Source organism: Poecile atricapillus, chromosome 1, assembly GCF_030490865.1.
Source record: "Poecile atricapillus isolate bPoeAtr1 chromosome 1, bPoeAtr1.hap1, whole genome shotgun sequence".
Lineage (NCBI taxonomy): Eukaryota > Metazoa > Chordata > Aves > Passeriformes > Paridae > Poecile > Poecile atricapillus.
In genome coordinates this window covers 33,957,469-33,979,944 of record NC_081249.1, presented here as the reverse complement: position 1 = coordinate 33,979,944, position 22,476 = coordinate 33,957,469, and the positions used below count along the sequence as shown (strand labels likewise).

General features: G+C 49.6%; 1 protein-coding gene across 1 annotated transcript; it reads right to left on the bottom strand.

The window, feature by feature from the left end:
* Positions 1 to 222: 222 nt before the first annotated feature.
* On the bottom strand, positions 223 to 11,216 carry SHOX (SHOX homeobox). Its single transcript, XM_058852698.1, has 5 exons — positions 10,814 to 11,216; positions 7,410 to 7,618; positions 2,849 to 2,906; positions 2,670 to 2,758; positions 223 to 1,163 (listed from the first exon to the last, which is right to left on the bottom strand). The coding sequence occupies exons 1-5, from the start codon at positions 11,085 to 11,087 to the stop codon at positions 918 to 920; spliced, it is 876 nt and encodes a 291-aa protein (XP_058708681.1). The 5' UTR covers positions 11,088 to 11,216; the 3' UTR covers positions 223 to 917.
* Positions 11,217 to 22,476: the final 11,260 nt, after the last annotated feature.

Sequence of the window (22,476 nt, the reverse complement as noted above, 5' to 3'; positions counted from 1 at the left end):
GCCATTTGAGACACACACTTTTTTGTTATTGCTGCTAATTTTTTTTTTTTTCCTTAGGAAAGAAAAGAAGGAAAATAAAAACCTGCCTTGCCTCAGATCTGAAATTCCACATTTAAATTCAAACCAGTTCTGCAGCAGCAGCTCCTCAGTGATGGAAGAGATTCATGGCAGTGAAATAATACTGTTGGCAACAAAGAAATGTCATCTTTAATGGAGACCAGCCCCAAGGATTTATTATTTATTATTATTACTATTTGTTTTGTTTAGTTTTGTTCTAATATATTTCTGATCTTCAAAACGTGTTTAGTTTGACACATGCACAAGGTAGCAAAACTGACAGCAGCAGATGACGTTATGCCGGAGCGATCACTTTTGCCAGGGTCAAAATCCAAAGTGTCCCCAATGTTCACAGATTAACATAATTTAGAGATCGTTTCATTTCTCTCTTTTTTTTTTTTTTTCTCTTTTTGTGATTTTTTTTTTTTTAGCTCTCTTTTCTCTCTCCTCCCACCTACTTTGTCCTCCGAGGAGTCTCTGGCTGGCGGGTGCGTGTTTGCCGCTCGCGTGTGTCGTGTCCGCGGTTCGGCGGCGGGCGGAGCGTCCCCGCCGCGCCACGCGGCACTTCCCGGCCGCCGAGTCCCTGGGGCCGAGCGGGCGAGCAAAGCGGCGCTCGCAGACCTCGGGGAAGGGCAGAGAAATAAAAACAAAACCCCCGAAAAAAATATATATAATAAAATAAAAAAAAACCAAAAGAGATAAGGCGGCAGGGCGGCCGGAGCGCTCGCTGCTCGCCCTGCAGCCAGGGAGGAGGAGGATGAGGAGGAGCGGGGGGGCAGAGCGGCGGTCCGTGCGGGTCACACGCCCGCCCGCCGCGGGCACCCGGGGCGGGGTGTGATTGGGGGCTCGGGGGAAGCGTGTCAGAGCCCCAGGGCCTCGGCGTGCTTCCGGGCCTTCAGCCGCAGGTCGGCGATGCTGGAGTTCTTGCTGTTGCTCTTGGCGGCCGCGGCCACCACGGCGGCGGCGGAGGCGGACTCGGCCAGGGAGGCGATGGGCAGCCCGAAGGGCGGCGGCGGGAACATCAGGTAGGGCGCGTGGGCCGCCAGGTGCGGGTGCAGGTGCGGGTGCGCGTGGGCCACGCCCTCCAGCTGCAGCTGCGCCTGGACCTGGGCGCGGGGGCAGAGACACGGCGTCAGCCCCGAGCCCGCAGCCCGGCCACTCAGCCCCACAGCCCACCACAGGCCACGCGTCCCCAAGCCCGACCCTGCCCGGGAGCCCGGCGGATAGAAAGAACAACTTGTGGAGCGGAGTTCCCCCCCGCAGTCAGGGAGGCAAAGCTCAAGCAAGGGCACAGAGACAGGCTTAACCCTCCTCCTGGTGGTTTTAAATAAATAAATAAAATAAAGTAAATAAATAAATAAATAAATAAATAAATAAATACGGCCCAAAGCATGGGCGCCAACAAGTGCTAAATAGCTAATATTTTTTCCTTTTTTTTTTCTTTTTTTTTTTTTTTTCAGGGATGTTTATTTATACCTTGCTAAAAACTCTTTGGCCATGGGTCCCTTTTATACCCAGCGAGTGTTTGCTTTGGAGCTTTCTAGATCTACACAAACACATTGGGTTGACTGAGAGATTTCAGCTTCGGGTAGGTTCGGGGAGGAGTGGGGGAGAGTTTATTTATGTATTTAATTATTTTGGTCCAAATATGTCTTTTAAAAATCAATACAATTAATCTGTCAGCTCCACGTGTCTCCGAGACGGAGAAGGTGGTGGAGGGTCCCTTTGGGCTGGAAAAAAATCAATTCCCCGATTAATTGACAAAAAAAAAAAAAATTAAAAAAAAAATAAATAAAAGAGAGGGAGGGAGGGTGAGTTACAACCGGCTAGAAGCGGGGACGGAATTTCATCACCCTCCTCCCGGTTTTCCCCAGCGGCCTTTCCCGGATGGCTGCGCCTCGCTGGGGCATGGACCCGGGCCCCGCAGTGGCGTCGGTGCCTGCGCTCCGCCACTGTCCCTGTCCTGGCTGACCATCAGGGTGGCAGAGCATTTGGGAGCAGGCTCCCCACCTCCGCAGCGGCCGCATCCATCGGAAAAGGACAGGTCCCAGCAGCCCGCCCGGGAATGAGGAGGGGAACTACAGCGCAAGGGTCCGCATAGTTTTTCCCCCTCACGGTTTCGCCCATCGGGTGCAAGAGCCTCCTCCCGCAGCGCTCTCCGGCGCCAGGAGGGGACCAAACCCCCCTGGGCTGCTCGGGACCGAGCCGGTCCGTCCCCGCAGAGGGCGGGCGGGCCTGCCCGGGCACTGCCGGGCCCAGCCCGCCTGGGGAAGGCGATGCGCCCCCGGGAGGCCAGTCCAGGCTGCGGGACCCCTGTGTGCCAGCCCCCCTGTGTGCCAGCCCCCCTGTGTGCCGGCCCATCGCACGGCGCCCGAGGGGCCCTTAGCCCCGCCGCAGCCTCCCGGGGCCGCGGGACCCCCCGCTCCGTCCCGAAGAGCGCTGAGCTCCCGAAAGCCGGGCGGGGGCTCCTTCATGAAGTTTTACAGCCTGTTTTTAATACGTGCCAACTTCTATATAAATGGCACTTGTAAACGTGTCCGGCTTCCTCCAGTGCAAATGAATGGGGGTCGGAGCTTACTGAGGGAAAGTAAAATAAAACCGGAGCTAACTACCTGTTGGAAAGGCATCCTCAGGGCTCCCATATTCACATAGGGGGCTACTCTGCAGGCGTCTAAATGGCTGGCGGTTCCCAGGATCACACCTGCGGAGAGAGACGGGGCCGGGTGAGTAGCGAAGGCGCCCCGGGGCTCCGAGGCCGCCACCCCCCGGCCGGTCCGCACCCCTAACCCACCTTTGTGCATCTGGTTTTCCTGCTTTCGGCACTTCGCTCTCCTGTTCTGGAACCAGACCTGTGAAAAGAAAAAACAAACAAAAACAAAACAACAACCAAAAAATGGAGGTGGCCTAGGCAGCCGCCAAGAAAATAGTCTATCAGGAGCTAGGAATGGAGGGGTGAGGAGAGTGATTGCATAGCTTTGCTGGGGTCTCCCCTCGGGAAGAGGGGACGAGCTCGAGCCCAGGGGGAGTGAGCCCCTCTCTGTGCTGCTGTGGGGTATTCGTGGGGGAGGTCCTGCTCCTTGTCGTGGTCCCTTAGTTGAACCCAGGAGATGGGAAGCGCCCTCGCAGCCGGAGAGACCCGGAGCCTGCCGCCTAGCACCGAGTCTCGAAGGGCCCCGTGTCCCCTGGGCAGGCAGTGGCGGTCTTTCTGCCACCCGTCTGGAGCGACACTTATAGCAAGAACACGCGCAGGACGGATGGGACCCTAGAACCCTTCCTCGTTATCTTAAGCAGCCCGGGAAGAGCCAGCGTGGGCCAGGTCAGACTCCGGGGTCTGGCCCCCAAGAGACTGGACCTCCTGCCCTCTCCCGAGTGGAGCTTGAAATTGATCATCTCCGACAAGATGCGAGACACTGAAGTTTCCCGAAAGGGTCTGAAACATTCCCCGTTCCCTAAATGTTAAAGAAAACAAAATCCGTTTCTGCAGACTTCTGACCAGACAAGAGCATCATCTTTTGCAGGCTGGGATGTAAAGGAGTGCTAATGCCCCTACCCGAGGAACGCCTGTAATTCGATAATGCTATCCCAATTCCAGCCCTTCTCACTCAAACAATTGCAGAACTTTGCAGTTGCCACTGCGCTGCCCGTGCCTCTTTTTCCAGGGGCATTTCAGACCTTCATTACTTTTCCCCTTCCACCGTGCTCGATTAACAGCTCTCCCCAAAACATCATCAGAAACGCGGGCCAAAATATTTTGGGAATCCTTATCTTTACACCAAAACCTACCGAATATGGACAAACATTGACTTTCAGCGCTGATAAAATCTTGTGGCTAAGTAAACACCTACAACCTTTGATGTTCTTGCACTTGCCAAGAGATCATACGGTTAATTAATACTAACTGCACTTCCTACATCAAATTTTCCCTTCAAGCTTTCTTCAATTGCCTTAATGATGGTCATTTACAACGGAGTAATTAGTGCAAAGAAAGGCTTCCGAAGGCATTAATTACCTCGGGTACCTCAGTGATTTTCTTAAGTAGGAATTGGCCTTCTCTGATTTAGCGCACCATTTTTCCTGCCTAGGGTGTCTGTGGGGGAAGCGCGCAGCGGGCGGCTGCGGAGCGCCGCGGGTGCGGACAGATAGACCAGCCGACGGACGGACAGACAGACAGACCCACCCACCCATCCATCCATCCATCCATCCATCCATCCATCCATCCATCCATCCATCCATCCATCCACCCACCCACCCACCCACTAGTCCTGGTTCCTATCTCTGACGGCTGTCGCCAGCGCAACCCTCCCCGTTCTAAGCGGGCATCGCTGCCGCCCCGCTGCCCTGCACAGCACAGCGCGGCACAAGCCTATTTTTCCCTACCAGCGATACGCAAATATTAACAGCATGCATTGCTTCTCCTTTTAACTGGACCGTTAGGGATTTATATACATGTACATATGTATTTAAATATCAGCATACAAAATACTATCGAGCTGTAACGACAATAATACTTTTTTTTTCCCGTGGTAAATCCTCGCAGGAAATCTTGTGTGTGTTCCCCATGTCCCCCACCCCCTCCCCCGCCTCGCCAAAGCAGTGTAAATTGTCAGAAGAAATTTAAGCAGCGTTTAAACAACTTCTCTTGCAAATCAGAACATCTTTCAAACCGAAATTATATTTAAATCTGGAAAACGAAGTGCCCTTTCCCTTTAGCTACGAAAAAATAAGGTTATGAGGAATAAAAGTGATGAATTAGCCACTGCGTTAAGCGATAATAAATCAGGCTTGGTGTGATTCGCGATCAATTCCAATTAGTCATGAATATGCTAAGTAAAGCACAGTACACTGTTTTAGACAGTTATTTCTTCATTAAGGATCACTCAGTGATTTCTTTCACAAATGCTCTAATCTGATTTCCTTTTGATTTCCATTAGAGACAGTGAATAATGACATTTAATTTAGCCCTGCACCATAAACCCAAAGATATTTGTTGTAATTGAATTACTGCCTGCTCCTCACTATGGTCTCATAACTTTCAATTATAACCCTGACAGCTGGGTGATATGAGTTTCCAGTACAACACTAAAAATAAAAGGTTAATAAGGACTAGCTACCATAGGAGCTTCAATTTATTTACAGCAAATTTCCACGCTAAATTGAAACTATATCCTTTAACAGCAAGGGACAAGAGGTTCAGATAGGAATTAGAAAACAATTCCGAAAGTATTAGGAAAAAAAACAACAAAAAACAACAACAAACCTTTCCCTTTTCTGCCTTTTTTTTTCTGCTTCCACTTATTGATGGATATTAACTCCCTGCTTATTTCCTAACTAATTGTTCATTTTTCCTCTTTTTTTCTCTTTATACTTATTTTATGTATAGGGGTTTTTTAAATCCCCACAAACCTCTTTTATAAAATTATTAAATACATTTTTTTTTATCTCGGTCATAATCTCCTCCTGATACTTTTGGTTTGGCTTTTTTTTAAATTTTATTTTAATTTTTTTTTTGTGTGTGTGTGCTGTTTTAAGATCTGTTAGCACTTGAAGCACCAATTTTCCTGTAACTATGAACATCCTGTTAAGGTGCTCCTCAGTAATAAAGTACTTGAAAGAAAGAGTGCAGAATTCAATTACAAGTAATTTATTTTTATAGAAACAGTACATCAAGGCCTTGGAAAGATATTACAGAGCCCAAGTAAGAAGATCTGGGAAGATGACATAAGAGTTGATGTCCCCTTCAGCAAAAGTTTAATCTTTTCATTAATTTATATGGTCTGGTTAGATCAATCTTCCAGGAGAAAGTAGGCCAGCAGCACTCTGAACCCCTGCTATATTCCCTGCAAGCTGCCATTCCTAAGTCATATACCCGGCACCATTCCTTGCCCTGCTTGGTTTGTACTGAGAGTCACAGGAGCTGAGGGGAGAATAAAACCTTGAGAGAAAAAGGGGGGGAAAAAAAAACCAAACCAAAAACCAAAACAAGAAAAGAACCCGAAAGCAACTTAGGTACTCCATTTATTTCAGGATTTGCCTCCAGGAGACAGTTGTTTAAAGCGAGGTAGTGGCTTGCTCAGGCAAATGCTGGCTGAGCAGTGTGTTGTCTCCTTGCTTTCCATGCTGAAGGAGGGGCTCAAACAGACCCCTCTCCCCACTCCAGCTCGGGGCTGGAGTATTTCTCCACTTGCCACTGTGCCCCGGGGGTCAGGTCAAGGTGTGGAGGCCTCCATCTATGCCCACAGAGCCATTCCCGCGCCAAAGTAGCCACCCGCACACTCCTATAGGTAGATATACACGTACATCTATCTCCAGGGTGTGAAAGAGTTCTGTCCAGTGCAGGGGTTGCATTGGTGACTTTTTCTTCTTGAGTTTTAGTTAGGTTTGTATCTGTTAGGCCAGGCATAGTATTTTAATCCAAGAAGACGTTTCCTTCAGGTTTCTCCTGCTCTGAGCCTGCTTATAGAGCCACAGGTTGATCTTATTTTTTCTAGGTAGATTTTTGTTAATTATTTCTATGTTGGGGTTTTTTTGTTTGGTTGAGGGTTTTTGTTTCTTTTAATATGACGTCTGTTTTGTGGAAGCATTCCCTAGTTTACTTGGGGGAAGAGGGAGTATTTTTCCTCTACATCAAACTGAAAATCCAATTTTAAAATAATCGATGTGGAGCCACCCAAACAGACAGCTCTGGTGGCCCCAGGACTACAGCAACCCGGATCTATTTTCAAGATTTCGAAGTCTAATTGGCATTTAGCTGTCTCTGAAGCGGGATGGGAGGGACGGGGGGAACCTCCACCAGATGGGGTGGCATACATTCATACGCTTGCTGTGCGAATCAGAGCCGGCACCTTTCCCCCGGCTCTGGCTAATCCCGTCCCTCTGCACCCAAACTGTCTAGCCTTATTCAGGCGATTGTTTTCTGGCCTTTTTCTTTTTTTTTTCCCCATAATAGAAAAAGCGGGAAGAAAGTAAGGATTAAGGGAGTAAATGGCACGTTTGCAAGGGGAAAAATATATTAAAAAAAAAAAAAAAAAAAAAAAAAAAAAACCCAAAGCAGTTGTTCAGTTATTAGAGACTTGTCAGCACTATCACCACCCAGCCACCCTACCCGACACACGTACCAAAAAAATAATTTCTAAACCGCCTTCCTAGGAAATGCTAGACACGGGCAGATATTCCCAGAGCAGAATAACTGTTTGGCAGGACAGGTACAACACACTTGCAAAAAGCTTTCCCATCACACTTGTCACCTCTGCCTTCACCTCCCCGCTCTGCATGAAACGGGGCACTGTGCTAGGATCCGCTGGCAGTTAGGAAGTGAAGTGAGCACGTTTCCAGGAACAGAGCCTTTCTCTTACCTGAACCCTAGCTTCAGATAGTCCCAGCCTCTGGCTTAGTTCCTCCCTCATGAAGGCATCCGGATAGTGAGTCTCATCAAAAAGTCTTTCCAGCTCGTTCAGCTGCTCTAGTGTGAAATTGGTTCTGCTTCTCCTTTGTTTAAGCTTGGTCTGTCCGTCTTCATCTTCTGACTTCACATCTTCCCTCTTCTCTTTGCATTCGTAGATCCCTGCCGGGAGGGGGAAGAAGAAAACGATGCTGAGCCTCCCCTCGCACCTCTTCGAAATTCTCTCACACAGGGGTCTCCCTCCTCCCCTCTTCGTCCCCAAACTCAGCACAACTTGCGGGTGCAGCTGTCGGGGGGACAGGAGGTCCCCGGGCAAGCCCCGGAGGGGCGAGAGCGGCTGAGCTCCGCTACAAGCTCCGCGTCGGGCAGGGGGCAGCTCGCCCGAGGGCCGGAGGAGGAAGGGAGCCGCGCTGCCTTGCCTATCTGATGCCCTATCAGAAAAACTATATAGATAAATATCATTTTATTTTCCTTCCAGGGTTAGGAGGAAGCTGTGCCGCCCGTTGTTACGGGCAGCTCAGGGAAGGGCTTAGCAGGAAAACCGCCGGCCCCCCGATACCTCCAGGCAGTGGGAAGAGGTGGGGGAAGGGGATTTCTCCGGCGACGTTTTCTCCCAAAGAGGGCTGTGCAAGAAGCTCCCTACCGCTATCATGGTGAATCCACGATGATAGTTATTTGTCTGGTAAAAGAAACTTTTCCTGGGCATGAGACGGAGTCTGCCCGTCTCTCTCCTCCTTAACAACCCTCCTTCCCCCAAAATACCTGCCAGTGGCTCGGAACCCCGGGGGCGGCGGTCCCGCGCGGCCCTGTGCGGGACAGAGGGCTCCAGGGCCATGGGTCACTCCCAGCCCTCCGAAACAGCAGGAACCCTCCCAACCTTCCGGGATTCCAGCAGGGCTCGTGGAGAGCTTGCGACCAGAGGCAGCCGCTGAGCATGCTTGTCCCGGTCAGAGGGGAGGCTGTGGGGGCAGCGGGTAAAACAGTTCCCCTTTTCTGTTTTGGGCAGGGAAATTTCTTTTGCTTTGGCATATTATTTCCTACGTTTTTATTATTATATTCCTTCCCCCTCCCCCCCTCCTTTTCCTTAATGCTAGGAGGCCTAAGGCACTGTCCTTCTTTCAAATCCAGCTAACGAAAAGAGGAACAGATGCTGGAGTGAGGGACACCACTTTAGGCTGAACCGGTTCCCCGGGATCCCCTGCCTGCCTGGGGCGCCCCGCCGGGTGCGCATCCAGCGCGGGCACCGGCGGAGTCCCGGGACGAGCCTGCTCTCACTGCCTCCTTTGTCGTGCCTCACCTTCTGGGTGGTGTGGATGTGGGGAGAGTCGCATCTGCGGACGATCCCGAATTAATTCCCTTTTTCCTCACCAGGTACTGTATACATACATACGTATGTACACACACGCAGAGAAATGTGCACATGAACATTTATTAACCTATATACTTAGGGGCATCCCAAAATGCAAATTGTAAACTGCAAATCGTAAGTTAATTAAACGAAACAAAGCGTCCTGAACAGCATCTGGGCTTAAGTAAGGCCGGACTCAAGACGAAGGATTCGTTTCACTCCCAAAATTAAAACTGTCCCTGGCCCTGAACATTCCCCTGGGCTCCGGACTGATACTGGCTGCATAAAACTTTGGGAAGGGTCTGGCCTCCGGATGGAGATATTCGCTGGTTGGTTTTAAAGGCGTTTTGTTCTCATTTCTCCTGCAAAGGGAATCCCTATGAAAAGACGAGGGTGCTAACCCAGCAAATGCCTAGGGAAAATCAGGCGCGTTCAAAAGCTGTCTCTTTTCCGAGGCTACAGCATGTCCGTGATAGGTATAAAATATTAACTAGCATATCGGTGGGACTGAAATCACACGCCCGAATCAGTTGAAATTAGACTGAAACCTGGCATGAATTTAAACTGTCACAAGCATCTCAGCTCTTTCCAACTCCTCCCTTCCATCCCCACCCCCAGCCCCTCTCCGCAGATTAGATTAGCTAAACATACAAGCCTGAATTTCGATTCACGAGGAAAGGGGAGAGTAGTCGAGGGGGGTTTTTCGTTCCTTCTCATTCTATTTTTAATTTCTGAAGCATGCCCTGCTTCCTTTTTTTTATTATTTTTTTTTTAATCATCTCCTGCGCAAATGATTCCCTAAAACTGAACCTTGTTTTTCAATCTCTCGACCAGAGACGGAAAATAAGCAGAGCTGAGTGGTACTGGCTTGTGCAGAAACATGGGTACCCTAATACGTGATTATACCCCGTTATTCTGTTTGGGAAGCAGGTAGAAAGAGGAGGATATTAAGTATAAATTTGGGCTGTAAATTAAATCTCCCAGTGTTATATTAAACAAGATCAAACAGTAGGAAACAGCTGAAAGGCTGGTTGTTGTTCCCCAACCTATTAACCGGTTTTTATTACCCAAAGCTAGCCAGTAGCTCCCCAGGCAGGTCCACCTGTCTAACTTGCCTACAGACACTTTCTCAACTTTCTAATCCCCCCGTCCTTTTAATTCTCTCCTTCCTCTGTGAGCCTGTGCGGGATTTTTAGTTGTCTTGCTTTAAAAAATACGGGATTTTTAAATTGTTGTTGCTGTTGTTGCTGCTTAAAGAAGGGATGGCGTTTTGCCCCTGGGTCGGCAGGGTGCCGTGCTGCCCTGGCCCAGGTGAGAGGACTGGCAGGGACAGAGGGAGCAGTCGGCCGGGCCGGCCGGTGCCTCTGGCCGCAGCGATGCTCTGTCTCACAGGGTCCGGGCAGCTGCCCCACAGCCAGGCTCCTCTCCTGCTTCTCGTCCCCGCCGGTCGGAGCCTCTGAGTAGGACAGGCTGACCGACCCAAGACAAAATGTCTAGAAAGAGCCCTCTCCACATCCCGCTGTGTCCCAGAATAAGCAGCAGCAGCATCCTGACGGCCCGGAAGCAGGAAGAACAGGTCTCCTAAGGCATTGAAACTCCCCGGACAAGGTTTCCTCGTACAAAAATACACAGATAGACAAAAACGTCTGACGTGCTGCGCTGCCCCCTTCCCCCAGGCGAGAGAACGCCTAACGCACCGGATCGATTTCGGATGTGAACGGGGGCTGGCGGGGGGGCAGGACCGAAGTTGTGACTTATTTTTCACGGCTACGCTCACGTTTTGCATGCAGGAGTACGTGTTCCTAAGGCTGTGTTCCCGCCGCCGAGGGAGGGAGGTGACCGCAGCAGGGAAGCAGGATGCGGGAGGCGATCCCGCTCGCCCCGCCGGGGCCCGAACCGGGGCCGCGGTGACCAAGTCGCCCCTCAGCGGAGAGCCAGGGGCGGCCGGGGAGGGGACCGGGGCTGCCGGCGAGAGGCGCGGGGCGGAGGGCTCCCAGCCCTGCTCTTACCTTCCGCTGTCCTGCCCGTGTTGAACTCCTTCAGTTTGTCCTTGTCGCTCTCTACGTGGTCTTTGAAAAGATGCACCGGGCAATGGTTGCTGCTCTCGGTCATGTCCTGCAGGTTAGAATCAGAGTTTCCAAGCTCCCTAGAGCGAGCCAACCCACTCTCCAAAACTTCCCTGTACGTGATCGTCTCCTTCTTGTTGCCGCTGCCACTGCCGCTGCTGCTCTCTTTGCTTTTCTGGTCAAAAGATTTGGATACAAAAGCCGTAAGTTCTTCCATGGCTGCCCGGTGATCTTATCCACAGAGATCCACTTGTTTTCAGTCGGAGATGTGGCCGTCCTCCACACGCTGTTTTTGCACGTAGAAGATGGGCTGTATAGGGTTAGATCACTCCTGCTGTTATTTATGCCTTTCAATTTGAGATCACACTATTTATACATGGCTACCTCAGCCCAACCCCCAGCTCTCCCTGTCTCCAGCAATTACTGACTGCTCCATAGTCGCAGGCGGACTCCGAGCAGCTATCTCCCCCACCTCAGTCCAGCAATTGGCTTTCTTTTCATTTCATCACTCTTTGGCATCTTTGCACCTTGATTTAGGGAGGCAAAGAGGCAACAGCGAAAAAGAGGGGGGTAGAGGGAGAGGGAGAGAGAGAGAGAGAGGAAGAGGGAGAGAGAGAGAGAGTGGAATAAAAGGGAGGGAGGGGGAAAGAGGAAAACATGAAAATAGGTATCTACATTCTGTAAATGGGTTGCAGAAATGCGAGTCGAGGAAGACTTAATTGATTTTAAGGACATCCTGTGCGTGGCAACACTGTGAGTAAAAACGGACCCACAGCTAACCAAATAACTGAGCTCCTGCAATTAAATGTATCGCTGTCAAGAGGAAAGGAAAATGAGTGTTCAATAAAAAAGGTAATGAATAAAAAGCCGGAGATGTGCATTTGTTGTAATCATTGGAAATTCTACCTGATTTCCTGTTTAGCTAATTTCTCTTAATTAAACGGTCAAAATAATCGGCAAAACAAAAATGCTGTTTTAAAAGTGTTGCCTGTTCTGGCTGGCGGTGGGTGGGTGGGTGCACGGAGGGGGACGTGTGCTGCAGCTAAACAAGTTGCGAGGTGCCTCGGAGATCCGTGTCGGTGTGTTCGGAGGATTTAGAGTGGGTTGTTTGGCTGGGGGGTATCCATGGTAAGGAGTCTCTCCAGATGCGTGTGAACATTGCAGGTTCTGTCTCCTTGTTTATTGTTATTATGTTGTCTGAAGGTACTGCAGGGGGAAATTAAAATCTAAAGTGTTTCTGTGGATATCGAGCTATCCTGCTGCATGCAGCAGAGGGGTAGCTTGTTAACACGGGAGTGTGTACACGACAAATAGAGCATTAAACCTTTTTTCTTTTTTTTTTTCTTTTTTTTTTTTTTTTTTTTTTTTTTTATCCTGCTGGATTTAACATAGAACTGCCAATAATTTCCGTCTTGTTCTTGGTAGGCTGCAGTTATTTTTGTTGTACTCCTGGAATAATTATTATTCTGTGCGCTTGAATAGCTGCCTGAAATTCGTCTCCAGATAACAGCGCCGGCATTTCCAGCGCCTCTCCGCACCGTTTGATCCCCACGCGGAGTCGACTTCCCATCTATTTATTTCTGTCTCTTCTCCTCGGGCTTTAACGTGAAGGGTTATTCGGTATTTGGAGGAATTTTGTCTTCTGGTCGTTTGGCTTTTTACGTCCTTCTCGCTCCCTCGCCTCGAGTTTGAGATAATCAGAGCCCATCATCACGCCACCCTCTGCTCTGAATCGCAACCAAAGCAAGCTCCTTGTTGGAGCAAGGGGCCATTGTTTCTTTTCCGGGGGAGTGTGGGACTGTTGTGAAAATTAGCAGAACATTAAAACACTAAAAATTCGTTTAATTAATCCAAAGGTGCCCCCAGCACCAGAGTTAACACTTCCACAGGAGGAGGGGAAAAAATAATAATCGAGGAAGCAATTAATAAAGGGCTTAAAAAAAAAAAATCAATCTCCCCCTGTGCGAATTTAAAATGATTATCTGGGGGACAAGGATTGATCATTTGATCTCGGCACTGCGGATATCCCTGACATTTATTATATTGTCGTGTCTCGGTGGCATCCTTCCTCCAGTGTTCGTTTAACAAGTGAGGGAGCGGAGGAAGCCTTACAACTTAACAAACAGGTCTTGTCATCGCAAACGCCAATCAAATCCGAGGCTCTAATGTATATCACACGGCACCACATAAATAATAAAGGCAAACGATAGACGGGGAAGTAACGTATGGCTGAGGAAAGATCCCGGCACGACACGCTGCTTGTGCCTCTCTCATGCAGTTCGCGCGTGTAAGAGCTCGTAGAGGATGGCTGTGCAGGCTGGTGCGTGGTGCGAGGGTGTCACGGACACGCGGGGACACCGGCACTCATTCCCCCTCGGGAAAGGCTCCCTACCGGGGCTGGGCCCCCGCCCCAGTTTCCCCGCGGAAACTTTCCCCATCCCCCGGCTCGAACGGCACCTATCCCCACCGTGCCCAGTCTCTCTCTGCCTCCCTCGCAGCAAGCAGCAATCAAGGATAAACATTTACTGACTCCGCGTCCCCAGCGCCGGAGAGGCACGGTGCGCGTCGGCTTTTCCGAGCTGCCGGAGTTTGCAGCAAGTCCGCCGTATCCCCTCTTTCCTCCCTCTCGCCCCCGTCCCGCTCTCCTCCCTGCAGCTCCCCCCTGCGCCCAGCCCCACGCCTGCAGCCCCCGCCAGAGGGGCCACGCTCCCCCCGGAGCCCCCCGGGCGCCTCCTGCCACTGCCGGGGCTCCTGCCCCCGAGGACAAGGGCAAATCTAAGCCTCCTCAGATAGAGGGGGAAAAAAGCTCTCTTGTCTGTTCCACATCCCTCCCTCCCTGCTTCCCAGCAGCGCCCGGTGGGAAGGTTGGTTGTCCCCCGCTCCCCGCAAGGCGCGGGGCGCAGTTCGGAGCGGGGCAGCCACCGGGAGCGCAAGGAGTGCGACAGCCCACGGGCCACCGCCACCGGGAACCCTCGACGGCAGCCGGGAGGCCACGGGGGGGGAGCCTTGCAGCCGGGGGAACTTGCCTCAGACTCACTCCGAAAGAGAAAAGCGAAACAAAGCACCGGAAAGGGAAGGGGAGAAAACAGGGGAAATAATAAAAACAAACAAACAAACAAAAAAAGGACCAGTGCAAAGCTCAACTCTCCCGGGGATCCGGCCTCCACCCCGCGCCGCGGAACCTGGCGGGGGCAGGCGGCGGAGGGCGCAGGAGCTCGGGCAGCCCCCCGGGCGCGCACGGCCCCACTGCGCACCGCGGATCTCTGCGAGGGATGCCGGGCCCGGCCCGTCCTGCTCCAGCGGCGCGGCAGGGAGCGGAGGGAGGCGGGGAGAGCCCCCGGGCACCCCCTCTCTGAGCAGCCCGCGGCTTTGGGGGCACCTAGGACAAGGTGGTGCAGGTGGGAACAAAACTGGGGGGCAATTTTGACTCCACTGCGAACTTTGACGGCGGGTTCAGGCAGGAATTACCTTTATTGCTGCTCCTGAAAATGGGCTGGGGAGGAGGGATGCAGAGAGGGATAAAGGGAAAAAGAGAGAGAGAAGGAACTGCTGCCCAAAGAGCATTCCCTTGCAGGAACGGAACTCTTGGGACCTTGTCGCAAACCTAAAAAGTCACCAGCGCTCCTCGGAGCTTCTTTCTGCCCCCGGCTCACCGCGGCACCCTGGGTACCAGATCCCCCCTTGCAGAACCGGCCAGCAGCGTCACACTGAGGGCTGTCCCGACTGCCCGGCCTGCCCGCTCACCTGAGGGCACCATGCCCCCAAATCCTCCTCCTCTTCCCCCTCTACTGCCCTGGGGCAACGAACAGGAACCCTCCGCCCGTCTGGGGATCCTAACTGGACAAAAACGATGGCCAGTTTGTTCTTCCCCTCTTCCTTTCCCCATCGCCGCCCCTACGGGGCTGATTCCTCCCCACAGACCCGAGCCCGCCCCCTGGCTACCCCCTCCCCAGAGCGAGAGGGGGCATCTGCGAGCAGGGCAGCCTGGCAGCCCATATTCCCGACCTTATTTAGCCTGGTATCAAGCCATGCGTTATTTTTTAATTCCTCTTTCAAAGGAAGCTCTTGACCGTTGTGGTTTTTCTCCGAGTTAAACGAGAGGAATAATCATGAATGAGTTTAAACGTTGCATTAGCTTTAAGCATATCCGAGGCAAAGTATGGAATTTCATATTTCTAGGAGAAATTTACATTTGTACATTTACTCATGGTGTGACGTAGGGCGAAACTGATTTCCTCCCACCCTTCCCCCTTCAGTTTATTTTGGTCGAAATGGGGCAAATAAGCAAACAGAAAAATCATCGGTTTAATCCACATTTTAATAAGAGCCGACCCAAAGAGAAAGATTTTGTTGAGTAGATAACTGAGTCCTCTCTCTCTCTCTCCATCTCTTCCATCCTTCCCTCTCTCTCTCTCTCGTGATTAATTCAGGGACTGTAATCATGGACATTGTACATCAAACCTTTCTGCTCACGCTACAGACTCCTGCAGATCTTTATTGGTTTACATGAAAGCGAGTAAACATATTTCAGAGGATGCCCTTTCAATCTGGCTCCATTTCCACAGCACATAATTCCAAGGACAATTTGTTTTAATAATAAGAATGGATGCAGTGTTAATGGTTTTCAATTTGTGTTAAAAAAAAAAATTAAATATTTATAAGTATCGATCGAGGGTTTCAGGATTTTACAGATGTCTTAACACATTTCATAGATGGGATTTTTTTTTTTAATTTAGAAACCTGCGTTGTATTCTCTTTTATGCTGTTTATTGATTTAAGCAGCATCCGTGTCTCAAGCGAGAGACTAATAGATTTTCATTAAAATAGGCTCTCTTAATCCTGATTGTGAATGGATATGATTGATCCATCCAGCACACTACACATCTATAATATTAATAAAGGACATTATCATAGCAGGATTTGCTTTTCCGTCATCAGGGTACTTTTGCTTTTTCCCCTTCCTTGCAACCCTAAAGATTTATTTGGGAGCTGTAAAATAGCCCACAGGAGGGAGACCCTTTGGGAAGACTACATTTTTATACTAGATATATTTTTTTGGTGGTTTTAGTGGAAAGACTTTTTTTTTTTTTTTTTTAATTTACAAGCTGCTGTGGGAACATATGGTGAAAATTAAACTGTTTGCCCCGCAAATCTAATCTTAAAACATTTATGTTGAGTTTTATTTTTAGAAAAACATTTTTAAAGGAGAGGAAAACAATCTCGCATGAAAAGTAAAATAAAGAACATTTGAAAGGCTATAGTTTAAACTAACAATAGCCTACTTCACCGGCTGATGCTGCCGGACTGGTATCGTACCTGATGAATATGTTACGAAGTGGTCGGGACAGCAGCGGCTACAGTAATTAATGGAGTGTGACAGAAATGCTAAGGGCTTAATTGTCTTTATTCCGACTCGTAGTAACGTAACCAAAGGGATACATTAATTCAGTGCAAAAACACATAAATGCTCTCCTCTCTCCTACACGAAGGTACAAGCAAACACACGCGCACATCTCTTCTGTACCACATTACTATTTTTTTACATATATAGAGAGCTGTATCTTTCCAGCAACATTAATTACTCATATATTCATTACAGGGAGCCTAGATGTGTTCAAATCCTCATCTACTTTTACTTCTGCAAAATTAAACATTCACGAGGTGAATTACAATAAGCAATTGCCTTTGTGTGTAATTAATTACGATGCAGTGGGCCAGCATAATGGGCGAGTGGTCCCCTTGCTTTCAGTTGCCCTGGATAACTCGAGCAGAATAGGAAGAGTCTGTGAGGGGAAAAAAAAAAAAAAAAAAAAAAAAAAAAGTTGAGAGCTGTAAAGTTTGTACTGAATTTAGCAACACGAAATACACACAGAGAGAATTGTTTGCCTTCTCTAGTAATGTGCGAGGGACGCTGCAATTTTGAACTCTGTAATAATGATTAATAAGTCAAAAGGGCATATTTTTCTTTTATGGTATGCAGCGCTCAAGGGAATATTCCGTGTATGTCTTTAAAACGAAGTAGGAATATTTACACACATGCACAGAGTTAGCAACAGCACCAAAGAAAGAAAAAAAACCCCACGAATATTTCAGTGAACTATTACATTTTTTCAATTATTTCCCAATGAGTATTTCAATGAACTGTTACATTTTCCCAATTCACAAGGAAGATTTATGGGATTATTAAGATTTCTAGTGGAAATATTATACAGTGGAAGTTTATCGTCTCTCAGGGATTGTACACCATTTGATATCAATTTCCAGATGTTATGATCTTTTTTCAGAAAATAATTGAGTATATTAACTTCTTCCCTACAGAAGACTATTTAGGGCTTTATTTATTTATTTATTTACTTATTCTGTTAAAGGCACAACTATTTTCCTCCCACCTCTCCCTTACAGAACTAAATTGTCGAAACATCGGAATAAACTTCAACCAGATAACGGTTTAATACTCAGGGGAAGGGATAATTTATTTGCCGCTTTATTGCGAGCAGAAGCTCGTGAATTCAGCTATGCTTTAAGATAAAAATAAGGTACATCCGAGAGAGCCTGCTCGATTTTCGGGGGAGGCCCTGCGCTGTCTCTCGGTGGGCGCCGGAGCCCCCGCGGGTCTCGGGGCCGCTCCGGGGGGAGGCGCGGCTCCCCGGCCGAGCGGCCTGAGCTCCGCCGGGACCGCAGGGCCGCGGCCCGCCAGGGGCTTCCGAGAGCTCCACGCGTGTCCGCCTGCTCCGGCGGGGGCCGGGTCCCCGCGGGGCCGGCAGGGCGCACACCGCCGCCTGGGCGCGGACACGGACAGACAGACACCCGCGAGTCCTGCCGCCCCCACCCCGCCGTCCCGGCGAGGCTCGGCCACAGCAGCGGGATGTCCCCCCCGCTCCCTCGCCCGCCGCCCCGGCCGAGGCTCCGCCGGTCCCCGCTACCCCTGTGTCAGGCCAGGGGGGATTCTGCCCGGCCCGGCCCGGCTCGGCCCGACGGGGGAGCGGAGCAGGAGGCAGAGGCTCTGTAGATGTGCCCAGGAGAGGCGCAGAGCAGACGCTGCCCTCGTGCCCTGTCCCCAGTTCTACAGCCTGCGGGTGGCCGGCGTGTCCCTTCCCCTGAGCTGTGCCTCGACCCCCCCGGAGAGAATGGGTGGGTGCTGCCGAGGCACCTTCCTCGAGGAAGGGTCAGGCTGGGTCCCCCCGGTCCCCGCTGAGCTGGTTCCGGCCCCGGCAGCCCCGGCCCTCGACGGGCAGAGAACCCCCCTGCCCGGCCGGCGTTGGAAGAAATGGGGCCGACCAGAGCGAGGTTTTACCCCAAAAAAGGAATTAAGGGCTGTGTCGGCCTTCAATGCCCCTACACGGCGAGGCGGGGAGCGAGGGGGCTAACATTTCACAGGTTACCTCACCTCGCGTTTATCGGGGTAGTTAAAGGGAATAAAAGAAGTGAGGGAGAAGGAGAGAGAAAGAAAATCAACTTTAAGAGACTCTGGGTTTAAATAGCAGCCTTTGATATTTTGACAGTAAAATGGAAAACACTTAACAGGAGTCAAGTTTTGATGTCTGAGGCTGGCAGCGCCCCCTAAAATTATATTGTCTTGCCTGCTGCTTCAAATTGGACCCAGGACCTTATAACGTCTCTCCAGGTCTTTATCTGCAGCCTTTCTGATTGCAAAACCATAACTGTATCGTTTTACACCAGTCAACTAAGCAAGTGCCAGTGGAATAAAATCCACAAAGTGCGCACACATACCAGCTCTACAGCTAAAGCAGTCTGTTCTTTGCAAGTTGTAAAGGCCTACAAATTAAATACCAATTACTGGAAGCAATAAAATGTTTTTTATTGCACAAAATCTACTTAAAACAGAAAAGAATAGTCGTTTTATTTTTGAGGAGGGGGACAGGGGGGCAGGTCACAAAGACATATATTGGCAGAGAAAGATTATATACAGCGCCTGCACGAGGCCACAATGGAGACATTCTATGGCTGGCAGCAGGCAGGGCTTCTCCCCACATTGTACAGAGGGGGGTTCTGCAGAGGTGCTTATGATAGGGATTATTGTAGGTGAGACTTGGGGAGGTGGGAAGCCGGGGAACAGTAGCTCTAGGTAGGAGCAAGCAGTGCAAACAAATTATATGACAGCAATCTGATGTGCTTTTGAGGTCCTTTCCAAATGAGTTACGAAGGGGTTGGTGAGGAAAATTACCTGATGTTTCCTCCTTCCCCTGTCCACTTTTCCTTCCCCTCCTTGGGGAAGAATGGGTTACTTGCTTTCTATCTCAGGAGTATCTCAGGAAAAGGCTTCCAATATCCTACTGTTGTCTCCAGCCCTCTCAGTGGGGGAACGAACCCTCTGAGGGGCAGCAAGGCAGGGTGCAGCTCTCTGGAGTTACCAGCTCCACAGCAAGACTGACATTGCCCCACAAATATCCTCAACTTTCTAAAGAGCAAAATGATGTCAGAAAATCTGCCAGTGGGTGAAATGTTTACACAGATGAGACATTTTCACCTTTGCCTGAGTTCAGGTGTCATTCACCGCAACACAATCCTGTGTCCAGCACTAAGGAAAGAGAGTGGAAGTAGCCAAAAGCCATACTCTGGCAGAGGAGAAACGGTGTGATAGGTGATATTACAAATGTCACTTAATATGCTCATCCCTTGAATTACACATCGAAACCTCTCTCCGATACATGCGTCCCACTCCTAATTTCCCTATTGTTTCATTATTCCATCATTGTGGTTTACACTTCTGCTATGCCTGAGCTTCACCTTTGGTTCCTCTGAATGCCAGGAACTGCCTGTGAATGGGACAGGACAGCCCTTGGCTTCACCTACCATGCATGGTGGGTCATGACATTTATGCTGATGGGGGTTCACGTGGTACCGCTTTAAACAGGCTTTGGATGAGTGGGGTTTATTTTTTTCTGAGGACAAAAGCAATTTGAGGATTGCAAGCTTGTTTCTTAACATGACCTCATTCTAAGTGAACTAGATTCTCCCACTCACCAGAGTGTATTACACAAAGACAGGCTATGGCAACAAAGATCTTCCAAGCTAATTACCCACAAGCGCGCAGGCTTTCCGTGGATGAATTGGATTTAGAAATGCTTGAAGACTAGATTTGACTAGACTTAGAAACACAGGGAAAACTGAAACTCTGCCATGTGGTTTACGGCCACTTCAAAGCTTCCCCACGCTTGCCATGTGAAATCTACAAGTTTTGAAATGAAGGATTTAAGCGCTGCAGTGCTGCTTGTGCTGTAAAGAGAGCAAAGGTGCAGGCAGGCACTCAGGCTTTTGCCTAGCCTGGAGGAGCCATCACCACAAGAACTTGGATGATGGAAAGGGCCCTGGAATGGTGCTCACTTCCAAGGAGCCCCTAGAGATGATGGTCCTGAGGTAACTGGGAAGTGGTGGGGGTCTACCTCCGGCACCAGTGGAAAGAGTGATGCTGCTGGGCCTGCTGGCACCAGTGGAGCAAAAGTGAAATATTTTCCTTCCTCTGTTCAAAATGGGGGAGCCTTGTGTCTTATTTTCCCAGATGATAGTCTTTTTTTCTCAGTTGAATTTTCCTTTCACCCCTGAAGCAAGAAGAGCCCTGCCAGTGGTTGCCCAGGGTTTGCTCACAAGGGCTCAGTGGCTCAGCAGTAAAGATGTGGTTTTCAGAGCTAGCTGGGTCTCCTAATATCAGCCCCAAGGAAATGGAGGCCCAGGGCTGACATCTGCAGATCCCTCTGCTGCCCTGGGTCCTAATTTAATGCTGAGTGAAGAAAAACTGTGGGGGGCAAAAGGTTTGATGGCAGAGTAGTGCTGCTCTGTTTGGGGCAAGGCGTGAAAGTCACTCTTGGAGACAAGGCTATTTATTCTTTTTTTTTTCCTTAAAGAGGGGAATTCTGTCCTCAACATTGCTAAATAAGCAGGACTTAGGCTACTGCACACCGAAATTGCAGCTTGCGCTCCCGTTTACAGCCCTTGCTACATGTCCACACACACAAATATTCACCCATTGACAAGGCTGTGGAGGTTTCTGGTTTTGTTTAAAAATTGGCTGCCTGCAGCCTCCCCTTAGTTCCTCTGGGTATGCATGAGCAGCTGTGGAGAGCTGCAAGGCTAGCCAACAGACCTTGTAGCCCCCACAGATGTCAATTAGTTTCTCTCGGGCTTCCTTTGGATACACTCGGGTCTTGAGACCTCCATGTGCTGACTTATTTGTAAAGCATGAGTTATTCACTAACTCCGTGTTACTAATTAGAAGATTATCAGCTCTTGGTGGTTCGCTTTCCTGCTGCAGGGAGGTTCCAAGGAAACCCTCGTGCAGACCATGCTGAAGGAAAGCATCTACTGATTACTGTGGTGGAACACTCCTGCTTTACGCATTAAGGAGAAACTGGAGGGATATGAAAGGTTTTGGAGACCCTGAGTGCCTTTCCAGGCTTGGGTAACCCAGAAAGCAGCTTGCTGCAGCTGCACCACCCTGGTGAGAGCTGGCTGGCTGCTGGTGGAGTCAAGCCCAGGTGTGGGGGCCAAAGATTTTGGGTAAACATGCAACAAGCCCATGTTGGGCTTGGGCGAGGGAAGGGGGGGGTGGGTGGGAACACGCAACTGCATAAGCCCTTCTGGCAGCTAGGGAAAGACAAGGAGTTGGGTCCTAAAAGTGCAAGGAGGAAGGGAACAGTTAAATACATTGCCTCTAGACACTGCAGCTTTTTAAACTAGTTAAACTGACTGCATTCCTCTGGGAATCCCTTTTAGAAGAGGCAAAATTGAGTGCATCTTTAATTTGCCTAATTTTCTTCATCCTATGTATTTTTGGATCCTCCCTGTGCTAATGAATCCTTGCTGCGTTCACGGGGAGTGAAACTTGTTAATATTAGCAGAGGTCATCATGGCCTTTCTCCGAGCCATCACTGTCCTTCCCATGACTCGACCAAGCGTTCACGAGGGTCATGCTGGGCAAGGAGGAGGGTCAGCTCAACCCGCCTGAAGTTTAACCACTTGCCTTTGATGGAAGGCACACTTTGATCTAAGGTGTGGCATGAAGTGCAATATATAGTTAATATTTATAAGCTTATGTACAGAAAAAAAAGAAATTAGGAGGCAGTAACATGAAAGTCTTGGTGCACATAAAAACCTGGGAACAAAAGAGGGTTTGGTGATGCTGCTGCTGATGTTCTGGAATATCCAGGATTTGTGATCTGTGACCATGCCAGGGACTTCTTGTGTGAGGTTAAGTCACTTCATCTTTGCCTGCCTCAGTTTCCCACCAGGAGGGTGGGAATTTTACAGAACATTTTGTCTTCTCTTCATTTGTCTGTATTATCTACACAATCTAAGAAGCTTAGGACATTGCTTCTATTTTTGTTGTGTCTACTGTTCAGCAGTTTCATGTTCCTTGAGATCCTTAGGCATTTTCCATAACACAGATAATAAGTTTAACAGGTTCACTCTCTTTCTCTCTCTTTTTTTTTTTTTTTTTATGCCTTTGGCCACAGAGCTCATCATACCTTGTTCTCATAAGCCAAATGCAGGAAAGTGTCTTCAGAGCATCTCTGTGGGATCTCTGCTCCTCACTGAACAACGTCTTGCCAGATTACAAGGAAATGATGCTTAGTAATTGCAGCTGTCCA